This window comes from Gobio gobio (assembly GCF_949357685.1).
Source record: "Gobio gobio genome assembly, chromosome: 25".
Classification (NCBI taxonomy): Eukaryota; Metazoa; Chordata; class Actinopteri; order Cypriniformes; family Gobionidae; genus Gobio; species Gobio gobio.
This window is the reverse complement of record NC_137121.1, coordinates 7932815-7956361: the sequence shown is the minus strand read 5'-3', so window position 1 is coordinate 7956361 and position 23547 is coordinate 7932815. Positions and strand designations below refer to the sequence as shown.

At 38.1% G+C, this 23547-nt stretch overlaps 1 protein-coding gene across 1 annotated transcript; it reads right to left on the bottom strand.

Moving 5' to 3' along the window:
• Nucleotides 1–367: 367 nt before the first annotated feature.
• On the bottom strand, nucleotides 368–22780 carry parvb (parvin, beta). The gene is made up of 13 exons (XM_079808769.1): nucleotides 22524–22780; nucleotides 12444–12533; nucleotides 10326–10396; nucleotides 8508–8610; nucleotides 8244–8384; nucleotides 5315–5430; nucleotides 5174–5235; nucleotides 5056–5075; nucleotides 4723–4784; nucleotides 4568–4636; nucleotides 4336–4437; nucleotides 1001–1073; nucleotides 368–799 (listed from the first exon to the last, which is right to left on the bottom strand). The coding sequence occupies exons 1-13, from the start codon at nucleotides 22633–22635 to the stop codon at nucleotides 723–725; spliced, it is 1098 nt and encodes a 365-aa protein (XP_079664895.1). The 5' UTR covers nucleotides 22636–22780; the 3' UTR covers nucleotides 368–722.
• Between the last annotated feature and the right edge of the window lie 767 nt (nucleotides 22781–23547).

Sequence of the window (23547 nt, the reverse complement as noted above, 5' to 3'; positions counted from 1 at the left end):
ATAGTAGAGAAGTATTCGATTTCGGACACAATGCAAATATGAGCAATAGTAATAGTGATGAGGGCGGGACAATCTGTCACTCACATGTAACTGACAAGTAATTTCTGATTGACAAAAGTCACACCCAACATGTTTTCTTGTTTGAGAAGCCGTTTCACTCAGATATATCACAATAGGGAAGAAAAGACTATCGCAACTTCTGTTTTCATGTCGACTTCAAGCCTGTGTGAGACATGAAGGTGAAATATTTATATGTACCAAGGATTTTAAGCATGAATAATTCTGCGTATGAAGACGTGATACGCAACTGCTTATTTTGATCAAAAAACCCCATCAAGATGATCCAATTCAGAGATGTCAAAATGAATTCATTCCAGCGTGTGGAAAGCACTTGTTTATTTGAAGTAATTACAGCATTTCTACTAAAATAAAATACAGAGTGCATTATGAATCATTCCAGGACAAACAGTCATTTTGTGTGTAGTGCTTAAAGCAGTGGCAGGCCTCGATTACGCATGTCAAAATACAATATTTTAAAGAGCTGCTACACTGACAGCTAATTAAGGCTGAATACATTCGGTTCTGAGCATAAATAAGCGAAAATATACAAATATTTCATTCTTACATACAAAAGAAACACAAGGGATGTGTGTGCATGTGTGAGCGCTGACGTCCTGGCATCAGTGAGGCACGACTCAAGCTTCCTCTGACCGCTTTCAGTGTTAATCTGAGTTTTTGTAGTTGGTGAAAAGGTTGTATAGCACCCTGAGAGTTGACTTCAGATTCAAGTTCACCACATCTGCAGGACACAAACAATAGAATCGCTGTTAAACAGACTGAGGCTTGAATATGTTCACTGTCATTATGAAAGAACAGAAAGGAAAGGGCAGGTACAGTGTGCTGCATCTATTGAGGAACATCTCCATCTAGTGGATCATCTGGGTAACACCATGAATGAGCTAGTCACTGTGTTAGAAAGGTTGTGTGTGTAACATGGTACCTTCTGGTCGAGCTTTGGGTTTCTGTAATCCACCATCCTGCATGAGCTCAAACGCGAATGCAACATTATGCACCTGCAAGACAGAAAAACAATGTTGCTAATTTCTTTTCATAGCCAGTAATAACAAACCAGTTTTTGAATGCTTGAAATAAAAATGCTCAGGTAATTTGTCAGTTTAATGCCAAATTAAGTCCAGAACCATCATATAATCAGACCACAAGTCCACATCAAACCGCATCAGACTTCATGAGTCCACATGAGACTCAACACTCCACTTTTTTTGAAAATAGGCTCATTTTACAAGTCCCCTAGAGTTAAATAGTTGAGTTTTACCGTTTTTGAATCCATTCAGCCGATCTTTGTATCTGGCGGTAGCACTTTTAGCATAGCTTAGCATACATCATTGATTCTGATCAGTCCATTAGCATCTCATTCAAAAAATGACCAAAGACACTTTCAATATTTTTCCTATTTAAAACTCGACTCTTCTACAGTTACATCGTGTGCTAAGACCAACTGAAAATGAAAAGTTGCGATTTTCTACACCTATATGGCTAGGAACTATTTTCTCATTCCTGCGTAATAGTCGCGGATCTTCGCGGCCGTACCATGGCTGCAGCGGCGCAATGATATTACAGCGCCTGAAAGTAGCCCCTAGCTAGGTAACTTTCAATGTGACCGGCACTAAGTTCGTTTAGTTGCAAAGAAAGTTTCACGAAAGTTTGACAAATTGTGTTGTGGATTTAGCTGTGTGATTAGCCATGGTTCTGTGTGTTGTAAAGGGCTGTGATAGTAAGTCGAAGGTGCAACTACCACCATGTTTCATAGAATACCAATGAATCATTGCGCCGCTGCAGCCATGGTACGGCCACGAAGATCCGCAACTACTACGCAGGAATGAGAAAGTAGTTCCTAGCTATATAGGTGTAGAAAATCGCAACTTTTCATTTTCAGTTGGTCTTAGCACACGATGTAACTGTAGAAGAGTCGAGTTTTAAATAGGAAAAATATTGAAAGTGTCTTTGGTCATTTTTTGAATGAGATGCTAATGGACTGATCAGAATCAATGATGTATGCTAAGCTATGCTAAAAGTGCTACCGCCAGATACAAAGATCGGCTGAATGGATTCAAAAACGGTAAAACTCAATTATTTAACTCTAGGGGACTTGTAAAATGAGCCTATTTTCAAAAAAAGTGGAGTGTTCCTTTAAGCCATATCAAGACCCAATTAGACATCAAGACCCAATTAGACTTCATGAATACTATTCATGGTTTGATGTGGTCTGATGTGGACTCATTGAGACTGATGTTGTCTGATATGGTGTGATGCGGTCTGAACAGATGAAGTCTGATAAGGTTTGCTGATGTGTTCTCTTGTATGGTGTGGTTTGAGTCTGATGCGGATTAATTCTGTATTTAAAAACAAATCATCAGACCACATCAGATCCAATCAGACTTTATGAGTCCACATCAGACTCAACAACTCCACATCAAACCATATCAGACCCAATCAGACTTCATGAGTCCACATCAGACCACATGAGACTCAAAAATTCCACATCAAACCATATCAGACCCAATCAGACTTCATGAATATTATTCATGGTTTGATATGGTTTGATGTGGTCTGATGTGGACTCATTGAGACTGATGTGGTCTGATATGGTGTGATGCGGTCTGAACAGCATTTATGAAGTCTGATAAGGTTTGCTGTGGACTTGTTTAGTCTGATGTGATCTCTAGTATGGTGTGGTTTGATGTAGTCTGATGTGGATTTATAAATTCTGACATGGTTTGATGCAGATTAATTCTGTTTTTAAAAACAAATTCTCAATCCACACCAGACCTCATTAAAAACCGCATCAGATCCAATCAGACTTCATGAGTCCACATCAGACTTCATGAATATTTTTCATGGTTTGATGTGGTCTGATCTGGACTCGTTGAGACTGATGTTGTCTGATATGGTGTGATGCGGTCTGAACAGATGAAGTCTGATAAGGTTTGCTATGGACTTGTTTAGTCTGATGTGATCTCTAGTATGGTGTGGTTTGAGTCTGATGCGGATTAATTCTGTATTTAAAAACAAAATCATCAGACTCAATCAGACTTCATGAGTCCACATCAAACCATACCAGACCCAATCAGACTTCATGAGTCCACATCAAACCATACCAGACCCAACCAGACTTCATGAGTCCACATCAAACCATACCAGACCCAATCAGACTGATGTGGTCTGATATGGTTTGATGCGGTCTGAACAGCATTTATGAAGTCTGATAAGGTTTGCAGTGGACTTGTTTAGTCTGATGTGATCTCTAGTATGGTGTGGTTTGATGTAGTCTGATGTGGATTTATAAATTCTGACATGGTTTGATGCAGATTAATTCTGTTTTTAAAAACAAATTCTCAATCCACACCAGACCTCATCAAACCGCATCAGATCCAATCAGACTTCATGAGTCCACATCAGACCACATGAGACTTCATGAATATTTTTCATGGTTTGATGTTGTCTGATCTGGACTAGTTGAGACTGATGTGGTCTGATATGGTCTTATGCAGATTAATTTGGTATTTAAAAACAAATCATCAAACCACATCAGATCCAATCAGACTTCATGAGTCCACATCAGTCCACAATATGACAGAACAACTCCACATCAAACCATATCAGACCCAATCAGACTTAGTGAGTCCACATCAGACCACATGAGACTCAACAACTCCACATCAAACCATATCAGACCCAATCAGACTTCATAAATACTATTCATGGTTTGATGTGGTCTGATGTGGACTCGTTGAGACTGATGTGGTCTGATATGGTGTGATGCGGTCTGAACAGCATTCATGAAGTCTGATAAGGTTTGCTGTGGACTTGTTTAGTCTCTGATGTGAGTGTGGAGTGGGTTGATGCAGTCTAATGTGGATTTATAAAGTCTGATATTGCCTTATGCGGTTTAATTAGGTATTTAAAAACAAATCATCAAACCACATCTGCATCAGACCTAATGAGTCCACATCAGACTCAAGTCCACATCAAAACATATCAGAACCCAATCAGACTTCATAAATACTACTTATGTGGACTCGTTGAGACTGATGTGGTCTGATATAATGTGATGTGTGTGTCTGATATAATCTGGTGTGGATTCATGAAGTCTGACAGGTCTGGTGCAATTTAATGAGGTATTTGAAAATGAATCAGACCTCATCAAACCGCATCAGACCCTTTCGGTCTGATAAAGCTCCATAAGACTTCATTACACCAAAACAAACCACATCAGACCTCACCAGTCCACATTAGACCATCGTACGTCACACTGACCTTCTGTTCGAAGCTTTCTGGCGTGAGGTAGAAGTTGTACAGTGGCACAAAGTAATTTTCCAACAGTCCCATCAGCAACACCAGATAGACACCATCTGCAAACTTCACACACACACACACACACACACACACACACACACACACACACACACACACACACACACACACACACATCAAGCTGTTTCGAGAGATGGCTTTAATCTGTGTGAGAGTTAACAGATGACGTTTATACCTGCGATTCCAGCTCCGTCACTTCCAGGTTCAGTTTGTTCAAGTGTTTATTCACAAATGTGATCAGCGACTGAGAAAGCAAACATTTGAAGGTTAATTTTGGATAATCAGCACCATCCCACAGAGCTTCTTGTCCCGTCCGGAATGCCTTCTTACAGTTTTCACTACGTTCAGTTTGTCGGGCGCATGATCCAATAAGGTGTCGAAAGCATCACGTTCTGCAAATGACAATACAAAGAAACGTTTTGGACTAATAAAAACCATCAAAATCCAGCTCCTAGTTTCTACCTCAGGTCAGGTAAATTAAACATTTAGCTGGTCTAGATGGTTTATTTTCAATCTGTTAGACCACCTTGGTCAAGCAGATTAGAGCTGGTTGACCACCTTGAACCAGCTACAATGTGCAGAAAAACTTAAACTGGTATGACTTAGATTTTCTAGTATTGAATCTTAAGGAGAACATAAAAAAATGTGTGTGAAAATACCCACCTGACCTTCCGATCATCATTCTGTCGGAAACAGTGAACACAAAATCAGCACTCAAATAATAGTTATTTCATGTTATAACCATCTTTCATCACTAGATGGCCACATTGAAGCTGCTTACTCTGTTGTGGTACTTGTGAGTTGTTTGGTCACATGAGCAGTCTGCAGGATTCCCTCTTTTTTCTGAGACAAAAACAAACCTGTGTAATTTGGCTGAAGGTACGTTCAGTTATATATACACACTTTGATGAAGTCAACGTACCTTGACCACGATCACCTGGACGGACACATGCTCAGGTAAGCGGATGGGAGCTGCATAGTACATGGCCAGCGCTAGCAGCAGGTACACGATGGACACCAGGTTCTTAGAGTGGATGGCTGAGGAAGAGACACAGACATAATCAACAACACTGCTCTTTATTTGTGATAATTAGGGGTGTAACGATTCGTTTTAACAACGATTCGATTCGTATCACGATTTGAGGTTGTCGATACGATTCAAGGACGATTTTGGTTCATTTAGAACGATACGATCCGAAACGATTCAGTGACTTGAAATCGATTCAGTAACTTTTTAGCCAAAAATTGTGTGACTGAAATAAATATCTGGATACTGGTCAGTGCAGGTGAAGTTTCCTAGATTCCTGTTGTTTCTTGTAAGGGAATCAGGTATCCATATCCATATATTATGGATATAAACAAACAAGTAAACAACAATTAATGGCAAATGCATTCAAATTTTATTTGAATAAAGTGCAGCCAACAGTTTAGGTTGAATTAACAGGAAGTTAACCTTTTCTGCTCTCATTTTCAATATTCAATACATTTTCAATAAAAGCACAGTAAGTGCAACCAAAATTTCAACAGTAGGTTAACCTGCTACTTCTGCTTTTGTTATCCAACATAATAATATTACAATATTAATATCAAAAATAAAGTGCAACTAACTTCTCTTCAGGTTTAATTAATAGTAGGTGTACCTGTTACTTTTGCTGTTGTTTTTCAACATTAAAATAATACAAATACAATATTAATATCAAAAATAAAGTGCAACCAACATTTCTTCAGTTTGAATAAACTGGCTGAACCTGCTACTACTCTCAGTTTAATAAACAAACAATATTTAACAAAAGATAAAATGTAACCAACTACTCTTCAATGACTCTACATATTTCTTTTTCAAAAATATCAACATGATCTGACCGCAGAACACTTCTCTGTGCGTTCACTATGTTGCCAGCAGTACTAAAAACTCGCTCTGCTGGCACACTGGTGTCAGGAATGCACAGGTAACATTTAGCAAGGGTTGAAAGTACAGGTAACACGTTACTAACTTAGCTCTTTCTCCTGGTGGCTTGATAATTTCTCGCTGGTTGGCTTCTCCTCTGCCATCCGCCATGCTGTTTTGTTTTCTTAGCGCTGCTGCTGGTGCGTGCGTTGCGATGATGTCACAGATAGGCAGACTGAATCGAGTAACGTTTAACGCCTTTATCATTAAAAGTGCTAAGAAAAAACATCCATTTAAAGTCTGACGTGCTTAAATCCAATGCGTTATTTCCTATGATCGATACAATCGATTGATTACCTTTTAAAACGATGTTAGATCGATATATGTCGTCCGGAAGGCCAACTTGCCGAGCACAGATCGATGTAGTTAGATCGTAGGAAAATAAATCGATACATCGATGTAGTAGATGAATCGTTACACCCCTAGTGATAATGTATTTAAAAGATTGACCTTATTTACTTTCTTTTGCACAATTCATCAGTGCTTAAAGGCAGGATAGGCGATTTGTTATGCTGGTTGAAAGTCTCTTCACGTCCTGATATTAAGTGGTCTAAATGTATTTATACGTACACCGATCAGGCATAAGATTATGACCACCTTCCTAATATTGTGTTGGTTCCCCTTATGGACTCCACTAGACCCCTGAAGGTGTGCTGTGCTATCTGGCACCAAGATGTTAGCAGCAGATCCTATAAGTCCTGTAAATTGCGAGGTGGGGCCTCCATGGATCGGACTTGTTTGTTCAGCACATCCCACAGATGCTCGATTGGATTGAGATCTGGGGAATTTGGAGGCCAAGTCAACACCTCAAACTCGTTGTTGTGCTCCTCAAAACATTTGTGCTTTGTGTCAGGAGCATTATCTGCTGAAAGAGCCACAGCCACCAGGGAATACCGTTTCCATGAAAAGGTGAACATGGTCTGCAACAATGCTTAGGTAGGTGGTACGTGTCACATCCACATGGATGGAGGACCCAAGGTTTCCCAGCAGAATATTGCCCAAAGCATCACTGCCTCCGCCGGTTTGCCTTCTTCCCATAGTGCACCTGGCTCCATGTGTTCCCCAGGTAAGCGACGCACACACACCCGGCCATCCAAGTGATGTAAAAGAAAACGTGGTTCATCAGACCAGGCCACCTTCTTCCATTGCTCCGTGGTCCAGTTCTGATGCTCACGTGCCACTGTTGGGCTTTCGGCGGTGGACAGGGGTCAGCATGGGCACCCTGACTGATCTGCGGCTATGCCGCCCCATACACAACAAACTGAGATTCTCTGTGTATTCTAACACCTTTCTTTCAGAACCAGCATTAACTTCTTCAGCAATTTGAGTTCCAGTAGCTCGTCTGTTTGATCGGACCACACGGGCCAGCCTTCACTCCACACGTGCATAAATGAGCCTTGGCCGCCCATGACCCTGTCGCCGGTTCTCCACTGTTCCTTCCTTGGAGCACTTTTGATAGAGACTGACCACTGCAGACCGGGAACACCCCACAAGAGCTGCAGTTTTGGAGATGCTCTGACCCAGTCGTCTAGCCATCACAATTTGGCCCTTGTCAAACTCGCTCAAATCCTTACGCTTGCCCATTTTTCCTGCTTCTAACACATCAACTTTGAGGACAGAATGTTCACTTGCTGCCTAATGTATCCCACCCACTAACAGGTGATGAAGAGATAATCAGTGTTATTCACTGATCGGTAATATCGGTAATAATGTTATGCCTGAACAGTGCACATACCTGTGGAAGGCGTCCAATCATTACACTCGGTCCAATTAGACTGACGTCAGTAACCGTGCACCAAAACCGAAACAGCAGCCGCCTAGCTCGCTTTTGCTAGCCTCTCTGAAAATTGCCTACCCTACCATTATTTATGTATTTGTTTTTGGGTTAATTTTTAGCGCTCACAGTCGACACTCCACTCCGTGTTCCACTCCAGCGGTCTGAGAACTCCATTAACGGCTTCCAGAACCGTCTGCAGTTTCTGCTTCTGTCCGATCTCTGACTGGGTCACCTCCGCCACATTCAGCTTATAACCCGACAGCTTCTCTGAAGGAGGCGACACACATGGAACATCCTCATTAGTACCACACTGAAAACTTTTGGAACCATAACAACAACAACAACAACAAAAAAAAAAAAAAGGAATCATACCCAAAGTTATTGGCTTACCAAAAAGTTTCTGCAGCACCTGTCCATCATACAGATCTTCTTCAAGGACTTTTACGATGATTCGGTCCTCCTCCAGTTCACTGTTGATCCAGTCAATCAGAACCTGAGAGGAAGAGTTTATAAAAGGGTCAGTGAATAGTAATTATGCAAAATGGCCGTGGCTTAGAAGCATTGTGTCATAAATGACGGAAAATGCCGTCAATGATGGGGAAAGAGTTAATTAACTACATGTACTTACTATAGGGCTAGGGTTAAGATTAGCAAAAACAAACTTAAACGAACTGAAATAAATATGGGTTACACTTTATTTTAAGGTGTAAATGATACATTTAAGTACTGAGTAATTTTAATTAACTACATGTATTTACTATAGGATTAGGTTTGGTTGAGGGTTAGTTGCATGTAATTATGCATCATTTACAGTAATTACTATAGAGACTACATGTAACGTGTAACAAAGACACTGTAAATTAAAGTGTGAGATGTTGGTCCAGTGAGTTAAACCATGGAACTGATACGCAGAAGGTTGCTGGTTCAATCCCAGCGGTCACCACCAGTGTATCCTTGAGCAAGGCACTTTACTCCATGTTGCTCCAGGGGGATTGTCCCTGTAATAAGGGCACTGCAAGTCGCTTTGGATAAAAGCGTCTGCCAAATGCATAAATGTAATGTAAATGTAAAGTGTTACCTAAATATGTTTAAGTAATAAACTGGCCAAAACTGAAACTGAAATTAAAATAAATGGAACCTATATAGAAATATTGAATTAAAACAGCACAAAACAAAATTACTAAAACATTAACAAATTAAAAATAAAATGATAAAGCCCCATGCAAAATATTACTAAATACTAGCCTGGATGCCAGCCGAACTTATCCCCGCCCACAACATTTGAGGTCGGGCAGTTCGGTCTCACTTGATCCGTTGTGGAGCAACTATGTCTGAACAGGAGCTGTTCGGACCAATCAAATCATCAGGGCGGGCTTTAGATGATGATGGACAGATGATCAACAGTAACGTAATTATCACGTCACCGAAGAGCTCTTGGGTTGAATTCGTTCTAATCCTAAATGGAGAACTTGTTCGTATATGCGTTCACCTTTACTATTTCTCTCAGAAATGATGATCGTGTTGGTAAGTACTCCGTGTATCCTTAAATTCTTTTTTACAACACCGGCAAAGATCGAAAAGATTCTACTTCTTCCAGCGTGCGTGCAGACAGGGTTGCCAAGTTTTCACAACAAAACCCGGCAAATTGCTACTCAAAACTAGCCCAAAACAAGCCCAATAGCTTCCCGGGGGTGTGGGGGTTCTCCGGAAAAATTAGCTTTTTTGGAAGGGTTGCCTGCTAAAATTCGCATTCCTGGGTCTAAATATCACATAATTGGGGTCCCTTCAACCCGCAGACATTGAAAAACAGCTCGGGGGAAAACCGCAGACTTGGCAACACAGTGCAGTTGAGTTCTGTTGACATTTGACAACTAACGTTATGCGTCGCTCTGTTGCTCTGATTGGTTGTAGGTCTATCCAATTGAGGTCTTTCCTGGTTCGGTTGAAACACGCCCCATAATCACAGCCCAATGGAGCAGTATCAGACTCAAATTCTGACTAGAATTGAGTATGACGACGTCAGGCTAACTAAATACTATAATATATAAATAATATAAAAATAACACTGCCTTGAGGGGTTTGAGGTAATAGCTCAAACTCTAGAGGGCGCTGCATACTCTACAAACAGACTTCACTGTCAAATTTAAAGTCCCATTGGTCTTATTGTCTACCATCAGAGCTGTTAGTGTAAACAGATGTGTTCTCTACCTTCTGCAGGTCTTTGAAATTGAGGTCTTCTCTGGACATGGGGTCTAGAATGGTCCTCTCTGCATTTTCCTCTGCAAAAGTCACAGATGAAAGAAGAAACACTCTCATAAACACACAGGCCTGGTTTCACAGAGACTAGTTAGTTCAATTTAAGTAGAACATTTAATTAAAAACGTGCCTTAGAAAACCACATTACTGGTGTGCATCTTAAGATAAAACAATGGCACTGACGTATTTTAAGATATGCCAGTGCAAGTTGCTTTCAGTTAAAACAGCTCAAACAGGGAAATGTTTTTCACAGACGATTTATCCTCTAGATTAGGGCGTTGCTGAATTTCTCCAGCTGTGACTCAGAAATAAGGGTGAGTAAGAGACAAGAAGGAAATGAGAAGTGTCCTCCACACCCAGAAACACCACCACCACCACCACAAAATTAGGGTTGAGGAGGCCTTAGTAATGTATTCTTAAGTGCCAGGTTCGTCTAATAAGTTTTCTCCTGAAATTCTTAAATGGGAGAATAAAAACAGTGAGTAGTGCTGCAGCGATGACGTGTTTTTTGAAGGTCAAAATATGGAAACAAGCACTTCCGCTTCCATTGTCCTGATGTCAATGGGTTTTTCGAGTTGAGATGACGTATGACTTTAAAAAAAAAATCACAATTGTGGTATGATTAATGTATTTTAAGCTTACACTCGTCTTGAAAAAGGTGGTTGCTGACATGTGGGATTAAACGTCATAATATTATTAATATTATATTATTATTAACATAATATTAAACGTCAAACTTTCATTCACTCCTTCAAGTGAACTGTATTAGTGGACTGACGTAGGGAGTAGTGATTGAGGTTTTAGGGGGCATTGCGCCGGGCGTATGATAGGGCACAATGTGTCTAAATTCCCTTAAACAACAACTCCGGTGAAAAATGAACCTAGGGGTAATTAACACATGGTTACCGAGTCGATCGTTCTCTGGGATGTGTTTTCATGAAAATCGAATGTAAAGAGTTTTATCTCTAAAAACAGATTAGCTTATAACGCTAGTATATGGGGCACAGAATAAGTCACATTAAATCACTAGTTAATACCACTAACAAGGCTCAAAATAGCCTCACACTAACACGGTAGCATAATGAGGGTCCCTACATGCAAACCGAAGCATTGAGAACTTTGTAAGTGTACAAACAGTTTAATAAGAAGATACTTTATAAAGACAGAACATTACGCGTATACAGACAGGAGCCATCTTGGAAAACAGTCTCGACGAGTCGAGCCACGAACGCTGTGCTAAGTGATCAACTGTGACTTGGAATCTCATATGGTCTGTTGTTTCCAGAAGAAAGCACTGAACGCAACAGAGAAAATAAATAAATAAATGTAATTTTTTTAAAAACTGAACGCAACAGAGACTAGCGCTTCCAAAGGATACACACTAAAGAGATGGTGGATTATTCAACCGTGGCTCGACTTGTCGAGACTGTTTTCCAAGATGGCTCCTGTCTGTATACGCGTAATGTTCTGTCTTTATAAAGTATCTTCTTATTAAACTGTTTGTACACTTACAAAGTTCTCAATGCTTCGGTTTGCATGTAGGGACCCTCATTATGCTACCGTGTTAGTGTGAGGCTATTTTGAGCCTTGTTAGTGGTATTAACTAGCGATTTAATTTGACTTATTCTGTGCCCCATATACTAGCGTTATAAGCTAATCTGTTTTTAGAGATAAAACTCTTTACATTCGATTTTCATGAAAACGCATCCCAGAGAACGATCTACTCGGTAACCATGTGTTAATTACCCCTAGGTTCATTTTTCACCGGAGTTGTCCTTTAATCGTTTTCATTCGCTCCATTAAGTGAACCATATTAGTGGAATAATTTAGGGAATAGAATGAATGAGGGTATAGAGGGCAATTTTGGGCAATTTTTAGCTTTATATTTCTGCTGATTGTATTTAGGCTTAAAATTCTTTCAAATACTTTTATTGCTTATTTTCTGCAATAATCCAAAAGCCAATGGGAAAATCCTATTGGGCTTTTTGTCGGAGGCTGTGAGCAGTGACCTCTAGTGGAGCAAAGAGACATTACATTGGGTTTAATGGATGAAAAGGAGCGATAGGTTACCAAGCAGTGTGTCCTCTGGGAGCAGCTCCGGGCTGGCGTGCAGGAGGGGGGCGTTAATGGCGTTCTTACCCTCTTCCTGAAGGTCACTCACTAAGGAGACAAAAAAGAATAAATAAAGCGTCTTATTTTCTTGGAAACATACTATCATAATACTATAGAAGTACCATGTAAACACAGACAGTATATGGATATAGTAATAATATGGTAAATATCAAGGTACCATGGTACACAGTACGGGTTCTTTAAACCGTTTCAGGAAAATATATGTGATGGGCAGAACGGCTAATATCACGTACTGTAACCCTCTGCTGTTTCTAAATCAGTAGATCGTTGCTGTTTCAATTAACTGATTAGTGTGCCGTAATTAATCACGAGTGACTCGTTCTCTTCCTCCGTCAGGTAATTACAGTTCATTTATTAAATTGAGCAGTAGCTTGACTTGATCTCGTTCTATGGTGAACAGCTTCAGTTTAGCGCACTTCCTCTACAACAGAAACACTCATCAGGATCCAAACATATCTGACTACATCAGAAATAGTTCCTCATGAAACCACACACACACACACACACACACACACACTACTGTAAGAGTCAAGAGCTGCTTTTAAAGAAATTAACAGTTTTATTCACCAGGGATGCAGTAAATAGATTAAAAGTGACTGTAAATACATTTATAATGTTACCAAAAATGTATATTTCAAACAAATGCTGTTCTTTTGAACTTTCTGATCATCAAAGAATCCTGACAAAAAAGTATGATGGTTTCCACAAAAATATGAAGCAGCACGACATATAATCATATAATGATTTCTGAAGGATCATGTGACATTGAAGACTGGAGTAATGATGCTGAAAATTCAGCTTTATCAAATATATTACATTTTAAAATATACAAAAAGAGAAATCATATTTTACAATATTCTTATTTTTTTACTATATTTTCGATCACTGTTGAAGATGCAATTAGTAGCTTTAGTTTGATCACTTTTTTTAGAGTGAATTTGTTTTGTTAATTTGTTCATTTGTTTGCGGATTGATTGTCTCGGCAAAGGAGAAGTGCTCACTAACACAGACTCAGACAGATTTGTGAACAATATTTGAGAGAAATAGGCCTTTTGTGTACATAGAAAAAGTATTTTTTTTATGCGTTTATAATTTAATTCAGTGTACAATTTACCTTGTCTGGCTATCACCAGACCAGGTTCAATTTAAGATTGAACATTGGTCTGGGGAGTCTGCTGTGTATTTTCTACTGCACAAGAGGCGTGATAAACGATCATAATTCAAATGACTCTGTATGCAATTGGATAGTCCTTCAACCAATCAGAACACAAGAGGCGTGATCAACGGGCAAAGACCCATGGCTTCTCTATCCGTCATCATGTTAATCCCGCCAATAGCACGCCAGATGGATAAGCCAGTCTGTGATTGGTTCTCGCAAAAGTGTAACAGAAGCAGTAGAAATGAATGTACAGGTTTCCAGACTGAGTTGCAGGGCGAAATCAAATCACTGGCATATCAGGCTGGGTTTACCCAGTCTACAATTTACCTAACTGACATTGAATTCCCTGTGACACTTCACATTTGAAAGTATATTGTTTAAATAATGATGTTTCTTACTAGTTTCTAGTATGTTTATTGCATTATTTTAGTGTTGTGTGTGTTACTATGATGCTGTTTTGTGTTTGTGTGAATGACCTTCTCTATACTAGTAAAATTCAGCTTGTGAAAAGGTTACTAGTGATGAACTTCTTCATGATTCTTCCTCTTTTACCACCTGCATTATTCTGGTGGTTGTCAGAATATGTTAAAGGTACAAAACAGATTGTAGCAGCAGTGTAAGCGTTGTTGGATTTTTACCGTTTTTTGTACTGTAAAATGTACAGGATGTTCTGTAAATGTTTACATTTTTACTGTATTTTTTACAGAAATATTCTGCCAACCACAGCTGTCACAGGTTTTCTAAGTAAAGCCCAAGCGGAAACCTCCCCCAGTTTCTCTTGAAGCCAATACGGAAGTGACTTAAACTGCAATTCATCGACTGGCCACTAGAGACAGACTCCAGAAGGAGCAGAATCTCATTGAGCCTCATGTTAAAATGGCCAACTTTACAGCAGAAGAACACATGTTTACAGTCTGGTACAAATTGTGGTTTTGGTCTATACAGCTAATTTTGCCCTTCATGACGACTGTGAGGGGGGTGAATTCTTTTATAACTCATTCGTTTACATTATATAAAGCCTTAAAGTTCTGCATAATTAAGGGCGTGGCCACTTTGAGTGGCAGGTGGATTGCCGTAGACTGAACAAGACGATAACGGTATCACTTTCAAAAACTTGCACATTTTCAAAAGTTTGCATTTTTAGGCCCCCAAAACACAATTGTCGTGAAAATTAACAGCCAAAATGCATGAAAAGATTTCCGTTTTTAGTTGTTGTGTAACGGCCCCTAAGAGGCAAACCCATCAGCCACTCATGTTCTCAGCCCCCCATGCAAGACATTCACTCACATAAACATTTGAGGTCCAAAGGGACAGTTTTGTGTTAGCAGTTCTTCATCTTCCACTGCATGCATCTCGCGCCCAATCTGCATTTCCTGCAAGATTACGCTTCTGCTGTTCATCATAATCATGCATTTCTCCTCTGAGCCTCGTGTTCTTAGGATTACAGTCCCGTCCATGTTTCACACACAGATCAAATCATTCACACGTGGATGCCATTTATAATCATAAATGCTAATTTGGTATATTAAATATGCCTACTCTACCATAATAATTACTTTAAATACACACACACACACACTCACCATACATATATACAAATATATTTTATATTATATACTATATATAATATATATGTATGTATTTCTGTTATTTTTAAATATTTTTGTATTTATAAAGTACATAAAAGTTATGTAAATGTTAACACATAATTTGTATTCAGATATATTAAATCACTGCAATACATATTTTAAGGTCACACTATAAAACAGTGATTTACTAATTGATAAATATAATGATATGATAAATAAATATAATGAATAATATATTACAGTCATTTTTCAGTGTTTGTTTGCAAAAGCATATATATTCAGAAATAAATATATAGCATTTTAGATTACAAATTTATAATGTAAATCTAATGTTTTGATGTTTGTACTTTTTAAATCACTGCACCATACATTTAAAAAAAAAAAACACCACAATAAAATAGTAATTTACTACAAACTATTCTATAAATCCTTAAATAACATTATAATATAGCCTATATAATAAATACTATATTTTATAGTAATGTTTCAGTGTATGATTGCAAAAGCATTTGTATTCATAAATAAATTAAATATTATATTAAATATTTATTATGTTAATCTAATCTAAATATGCATCTATTAATTAATATATATTAGAACTGCTGCACAAAATAGCCCTAGTGAACACACTCTCACACACACACACACACACACTGACAGACCTGCTATCTAAAGTCTACCTTGCTTTCTTCTCTTCGTTCCACACAGTAGACCAGCCATGTCCAGTTAAACAGCGCTGAATCCCGCTAATGTCCCTGCAGTGAGTCTCAGTGGTGAGTGTGTGTGTGTGTGTGTGTGTGTGTGTGTGTGTGTGTGTGTGTGTGTGTGTGTGTGTGTGTGTGGGAGGCCGCCAGTGTGGCTACAGCAGTTGCGCTCGCGTCATCACGTGTTATTTCTGTCCCTTTGAAACCCCCCACACTTACTGCTCCTGTTTCAATGAGGAGGAGATGCTGCTTACTACACAGTACACACTAATGAGGGAATAACCAGAACAACACTTGATGGAGAGATGACACACCTCTGCTTTTTACAATATTCTACATTTGTCTTTAATCATTCATTCATTTCTTCTTCAACACAAATAATATATATATATATATATATATATATATATATATATATATATATATATATATATATATATATATATATATATATATATATATATATATATATATATATATATTTTTTTTTTTTTATTTTTTTTTATTTTTTTTTTTTTTTTTCTGCAATACGAAATTTACATGGATTTTCAAAGATTTCCAGATCTTAGAAGTGTGCCGTCTTAATTCTATTTAATTTTATTCTATTGTATTCTATTCTATAATGGATTAGAAATTCAAGTTTTTCTGCAACACATGAAATAAATCTTCATGGGTCTGAATATTTTTATGTCTTATTAATCATCTTCTATTCTATTCTATTCTACAATGGATTAGAGAAAGTTCAAGAAATGTATATTTGTATAGATATAGATATTTGTGTTGTATATAAAATATTTCAGCAGTTGGTAATTCAATATTCAATCTGGTGAAGGAGGCCATGAATGTATTTTTATTTTTTTGATCATTTTCTTGCTCAAATCAATTAGTACAAAGCTGCACATCAGCGACTGCAATAACAACAGACACGACACAACAAACACCTCCCTGAGAAATCAATACACACTCACTGCAGTGTGTGTGTGTGTGTGTGTGTGTGTGTGTGTGTGTGTGTGTGTGTGTGTGTGTGTGTGTGTGTGTGTGTGTGTGTGTGTGTGTGTGTGTGTGTGTGTGTGTGTGTGTGTGTGTGTGTCAGCAGTGTGTATAGCGCCAGGGGAAAGTTATTTATTACAAAGCTGACAAAAATAACAGTCCGGTCAGAGGAATGGAGCTGATCTTAAATATAGCAGCACTTATTTGTGGGATCACTGGGATGCTGGAGAGGGAAAGGGACGCCGGATGAGCAACACAGTTCAGATGTCAGAGAAAATAAGATACTGTCTTGTCACACACACTTCCTGCATTACACACAGTCCACAGTTAGTACCCCATCCACTGACTGTCTGTCATTATTACTGATCATATACACTGTCTGTCATTATTACTGATCATATACACTGTCTGTCATTATTACAGATCATATACACTGTCTGTCATTATTACTGATCATATACACTGTCTGTCATTATTACAGATCATATACACTGTCTGTCATTATTACTGATCATATACACTGTCTGTCATTATTACTGATCATATACACTGTCTATCATTATTACTGATCATATACACTGTCTGTCATTATTACTGATCATATACACTGTCTGTCATTATTACTGATCATATACACTGTCTGTCATTATTACTGATCATATACACTGTCTGTCATTATTACTGATCATATACACTGTCTGTCATTATTACTGATCATATACACTGTCTGTCATTATTACTGATCATATACACTGTCTATCATTATTACTGATCATATACACTGTCTGTCATTATTACTGATCATATACACTGTCTGTCATTATTACTGATCATATACACTGTCTATCATTATTACTGATCATATACACTGTCTGTCATTATTACTGATCATATACACTGTCTGTCATTATTACAGATCATATACACTGTCTGTCATTATTACTGATCATATACACTGTCTGTCATTATTACTGATCATATACACTGTCTGTCATTATTACTGATCATATACACTGTCTGTCATTATTACTGATCATATACACTGTCTGTCATTATTACTGATCATATACACTGTCTATCATTATTACTGATCATATACACTGTCTGTCATTATTACTGATCATATACACTGTCTGTCATTATTACTGATCATATACACTGTCTGTCATTATTACTGATCATATACACTGTCTGTCATTATTACTGATCATATACACTGTCTGTCATTATTACTGATCATATACACTGTCTGTCATTATTACTGATCATATACACTGTCTGTCATTATTACTGATCATATACACTGTCTATCATTATTACTGATCATATACACTGTCTGTCATTATTACTGATCATATACACTGTCTGTCATTATTACTGATCATATACACTGTCTATCATTATTACTGATCATATACACTGTCTGTCATTATTACTGATCATATACACTGTCTGTCATTATTACTGATCATATACACTGTCTATCATTATTACTGATCATATACACTGTCTGTCATTATTACTGATCATATACACTGTCTATCATTATTACTGATCATGTCATTATTACTGATCATATACACTGTCTGTCATTATTACTGATCATATACACTGTCTGTCATTTTTACTGATCATATACACTGTCTGTCATTATTACTGATCATATACACTGTCTGTCATTATTACTGATCATATACACTCATCATATACACTGTCTGTCAAGCTTAAATATGAGGTTACCGCCTTGGTTATAGTCTAAGTTATTCTTAGTTATTCGCCTACTACGAACTCTAATTAGAACAACTCAACTAGTGCTATACAGTGTATCAACTCTAGCAAAGTTTGTAATTAAATAAATGATTGTAGTATCATTTAGTTTCACTGGACCAAGTAAATAATCACACATTATACAGTAACTGATAAAATATGAAAAAACATTAACAATTAATATAAACAATAATGTAAAATATTAATATTATTATAAAGACTAACTCATGCTACTCCCTTGAAAACATGTTTTGGTAGAACTATTGAGTTTGATAAGTCAATATATGTGAAAACAAACATAATGAAACAGTTAATAACAAAAGATAATAAGAAAATACTACTACTAATAAAAAAAATTCCACTTTTTGTTGTCTTAACTATCACCATTATATATATATATATATATATATATATATATATATATATATATATATATATATATATATATATATATATATATATATATATATATATATATATATATATATATATATATATATATATATATATATATATATATATATATATAATGGCTTGAACGGGAGATTTCTAAAAAAATGCATTAAACATTTTGGGGGAAAAGAAACAGTGAAAAATTTCCATTTCAATTTCTAATATCAAAATGTAAATACTTATATATGGATGTTCTATTTTAAAATACAATACAATTAAACATCAAAATGATATTTTAATTACTGTTGTCTGGGAATTTTGAGTCTGGGAATTTTGATGATAACCAATCAACCCAACCTGATATAAGAGGAAAAATGCTGCTTGGATGATCAGACCATTTCATACCTTCATCATAACTTTTTACATTCATAAACGCACATTTAATCATCACAATTGCTGTATCAACACTAACGGAGCTGACCAATATTTTAAGCCATGAGTCTTATAAACTATCTAATGATGACAAACGAAGCTCCTGCTTTCTGATGAAAGCTTCTTTAATATAGTAACGCTTCACCTGAGACGGCTCCTTCCAACACAGACTCAAATACAAACACATCACTGATGCTCAGAGTAAAAATGACACAGAAGAGTCAAACTTACTGGAATCCATGTTCTCAGGGTCTCAGGGTAATTCACAAATGAAGGCAGCAACAGCCAGAACTGTCACTATCTCTCATACACACACACACACACACATTTATATAACAAAGCGTGTTCTGCTATCAGCTTCTGCACAGTAGGGATAGGACATGCATGGATCTGCTGTGTAAAGCTGCTGTCAATCATGAAAAAAACCCTACTCTTTTAACAAATGTCCTCTGGGTGGCGCTATAGACGTCACACTTACTCTTCTGCACAAAACATCACTGCTTGACCAAGGGCACTCATCTGTAAGACACTTGACCAGCATACAGTCAAACTTTCCACAGACTTCCGTCAAAAATGTATGATTGTATTTCCTCCTAGAGTTTTCAAACTACATCCACCAATCAGCACAGGTCTGACTACAGTCAAACCAGCCTAGCAACACCTTAACAACCAGTCAGGACGCCCTAGCAACACCTTAACAACCAGCCAGAACACCCTAGCAACACCTTAACAACCAATCAGAAATCCTGACCAGCCGGAACACCCAAAAAAACTAGCCAGAACACCCCAACAACCAGCCAGAACATTCTAGGAACCAGTCAGAAAACCTAACAACAATCCAGAACACCCAAACAACCAGCCAGAACATCCTAGGAACCATCGAGAACACCCAAGCAACACCATAACAACCATCCATAAATCCTAACAGCCATCCAGAACACACAAACAACCAGCCAGAACACCCTAGCAACGCCTTAACAACCAGTCAGAAATCCTAACCATCCAGAAAACCCAAACCACCAGCCAGAACATCCTAGTAACCATTGAGAACACCCAAACAACACCTTAACAACCATCCATATCCTAACAGCCATCCAGAACACACAAACAACCAGCCAGAACACCCTAGGAGCCATCCAGAAGATCCAAGTAACCAGCCAAATCACATTAGCAACATCCTGACAATCACCCAAGCAACTGGCCATAACACCTTAGCAACACTCTGTTCCTCACAACCAGCCAGAACAGCCAAGCAATCAGCCAAAACGCCCTAGCAACACCTTAACAACCAGCCAGAACACCCCAACAACCAGTCAGAACACCCAAGCAATCAGCCAAAACGCCCTAGCAACACCTTAACAACCAGCCAGAAATCCTAACAGCCATCCAGAACACCCAAGCAACCAGCCAGAACACCCTAGAAACACCCTGCCCCTAAAAAACAGCCAGAAAACCCAAGCAATCAGCCAAAATGCCCTATAGCAACACCTTAACAACCAGCCATAAATCCTAACAGCCATCCAGAACACACAATCAACCAGCCAGAACACTCCAACAACCAGCCAGAACACCCTAACAACCAGCCAGAACACCCTAACAACCAGCCAGAACACCCTAACAACCAGCAAGAAACACCCTGACAATCAGCCAAAACGTCCAATAGCAACACCTTAACAACCAGCCAGAAATAATAACAACCAGCCAGAGCACCCTAACAACCAGCAAGAACACCCTGGCAATCAGCCAAAACGCCCAATAGCAACACCTTAACAACCAGCCAGAAATCATAACAACCAGCCAGAGCACCCTAACAACCAGCAAGAACACCCTGGCAATCAGCCAAAACGCCCAATAGCAACACCTTAACAACCAGCCAGAAATCATAACAACCAGCCAGAAGACCCTAACAACCAGCAAGAACACCCTGGCAATCAACCAAAACGCCCTAGCAACACCCAAAAAACAGCCAGAACATTCTAGGAACCATCCAAAACACCCTAACAATCAGCAAAAACACCATGGCAAGCAGCCATACCACATTAGCAACATCCTGACAACCGGCCAGAACACCCAAGCAACTGGCCAGAACATCCCAGCAACACCCTGCCCTTAACAACCCTCCTGAACACCCTAGCAACCATTCAGAACACTTGAGCAACTGTCTGCCAACCACCCAGAAGATAGCAACCACTTAGCAAGGCAATCGCAACAAACTTCACAACTCTTTTCAAACTTCCCAAAACAAAACCCTAAACAAAGAGTCACTAAAGTGCGAGGTAACACATTGTAGAACTCCTGCGTGACTGTCTGAAGGTTAAAACAGTACAAAAACGATTAAAAACAGCCCCTCATCTCTGTTCCTGAATGAGACACAAAGGCAGGAATGACAAACACAAACACACACACTTTACTGTGCAGCTGTTCACACACAGATGGAGGCTGGAAGGGTGAGTTTGATCTAAAACAGTACAAAACAACACATCTAAAAAGCACAGACATAGAAACTCATGAGAATCTGAAAGAGAGGGAAAGGGAACAATATAACTAACTAGAACTAGAAATACAAAGCTAACCTACTTTATTGTTATCTGAATAACCTTGAGCTCCTGACCTGGCTATTTCTGTCCCAGACACCACAAAATAACTGTGGCTGAAGTTATGTTGATATACAAAGAGTAAATCACCTTTTTTTTTTTTTTTTTATAAAACTAGGATCATACAATTACTATTTAATTTATTAATAGTCCGGTAGAAATATCTATTATTTATTACTTGTATTACATATTATTTTTTTTAATAGAAATAAACTATTTTAATAGAAATAATAAAAGTGCTTAAATATCCCGCAGTGAAAGGAGCATTTTCATAAATGTATTATTGATCAAGAGCAGCACCATGGACAGAGATAAAATCAATCGCTGCATAATGGCATGTGCTCTTCTCCTTTCTTTTGTTAACGGTTACAATGTCCTAAAAACATTACCTTGTTTCAGCTTCTTTTTGCGACCTAACGTTCCTCCCAGTTTTCCCAGCAGCGACTCGTCCTTCTTCATCTTGGCCGGCTGTCCGGAGGCTCTCGTCGGATTCGCGGCCATCTGCTCCGCTGCGGCTTCGGTCACAGAAACAGAGAAGTGAGAAGAATGGAAATTAGTAGGGTCTATAAGGGGCGGGGCGAAGTGGCCCAAAAGTGGTCTCTGATTGGTCAGGTACGACACGCTAAAATAATTATTTTACTATTTCAAATTCTTTACTATGCGCGTTCAAATTCAATAGCTACTAAATTCACTCAGTGACATTTTTAATGTGTAAAATATTATCTAGATCATTGATAAAGATAAGCGGCGATGTCACGTGGTACCTGTTCATTTTCTCAGCGCTGATCTAAAAATAATCTCTTTTTTTCCTTTTACAGTTTTATTGAGAATATTTGAGTTTTTTTTATCGAATATTAATACAAATTTATAGACTTTAGCCCGGGTAGCGCCATATTTAATGTTTGACAGGAATGAAAATAAGGCGGTGAGCGATTGTACTACGTCAGTCGTTCAACTGACAACACATATTTACACAAAAAAAACATTCAGTAAACAAAAACTCTTTAATTAAAACGGTTTAAAAGTTGTGAAAATGATCTAGTAGGACTGTAAAGACTAAATATTCCTCACATCTACATAAAATTCGATGGATCTGCTCTGACTAAGATATACATTTAAGTGATTATACCGCGTTATCGATAATAAAAATATCTCCAATAAGACAGAATGCGGTTCTCTGGCCAATCGGCGCCCCCTCCTGGACGACGAACGTTACTTTAAATTAAAATGTTTTAGCTAGTAACATTTGCCACCCAGTGGATCTGAAACAGCATCACAAAGCAATGCACAATCACACGATCATGAATAATAGTTAACCATTGAAAAAAGATGATAAAGTACGGGATATATCTGATACCACTTTATAATGATTAGCTAATAATATCTAATAACTAAAAACAAAGAATCAGAAAG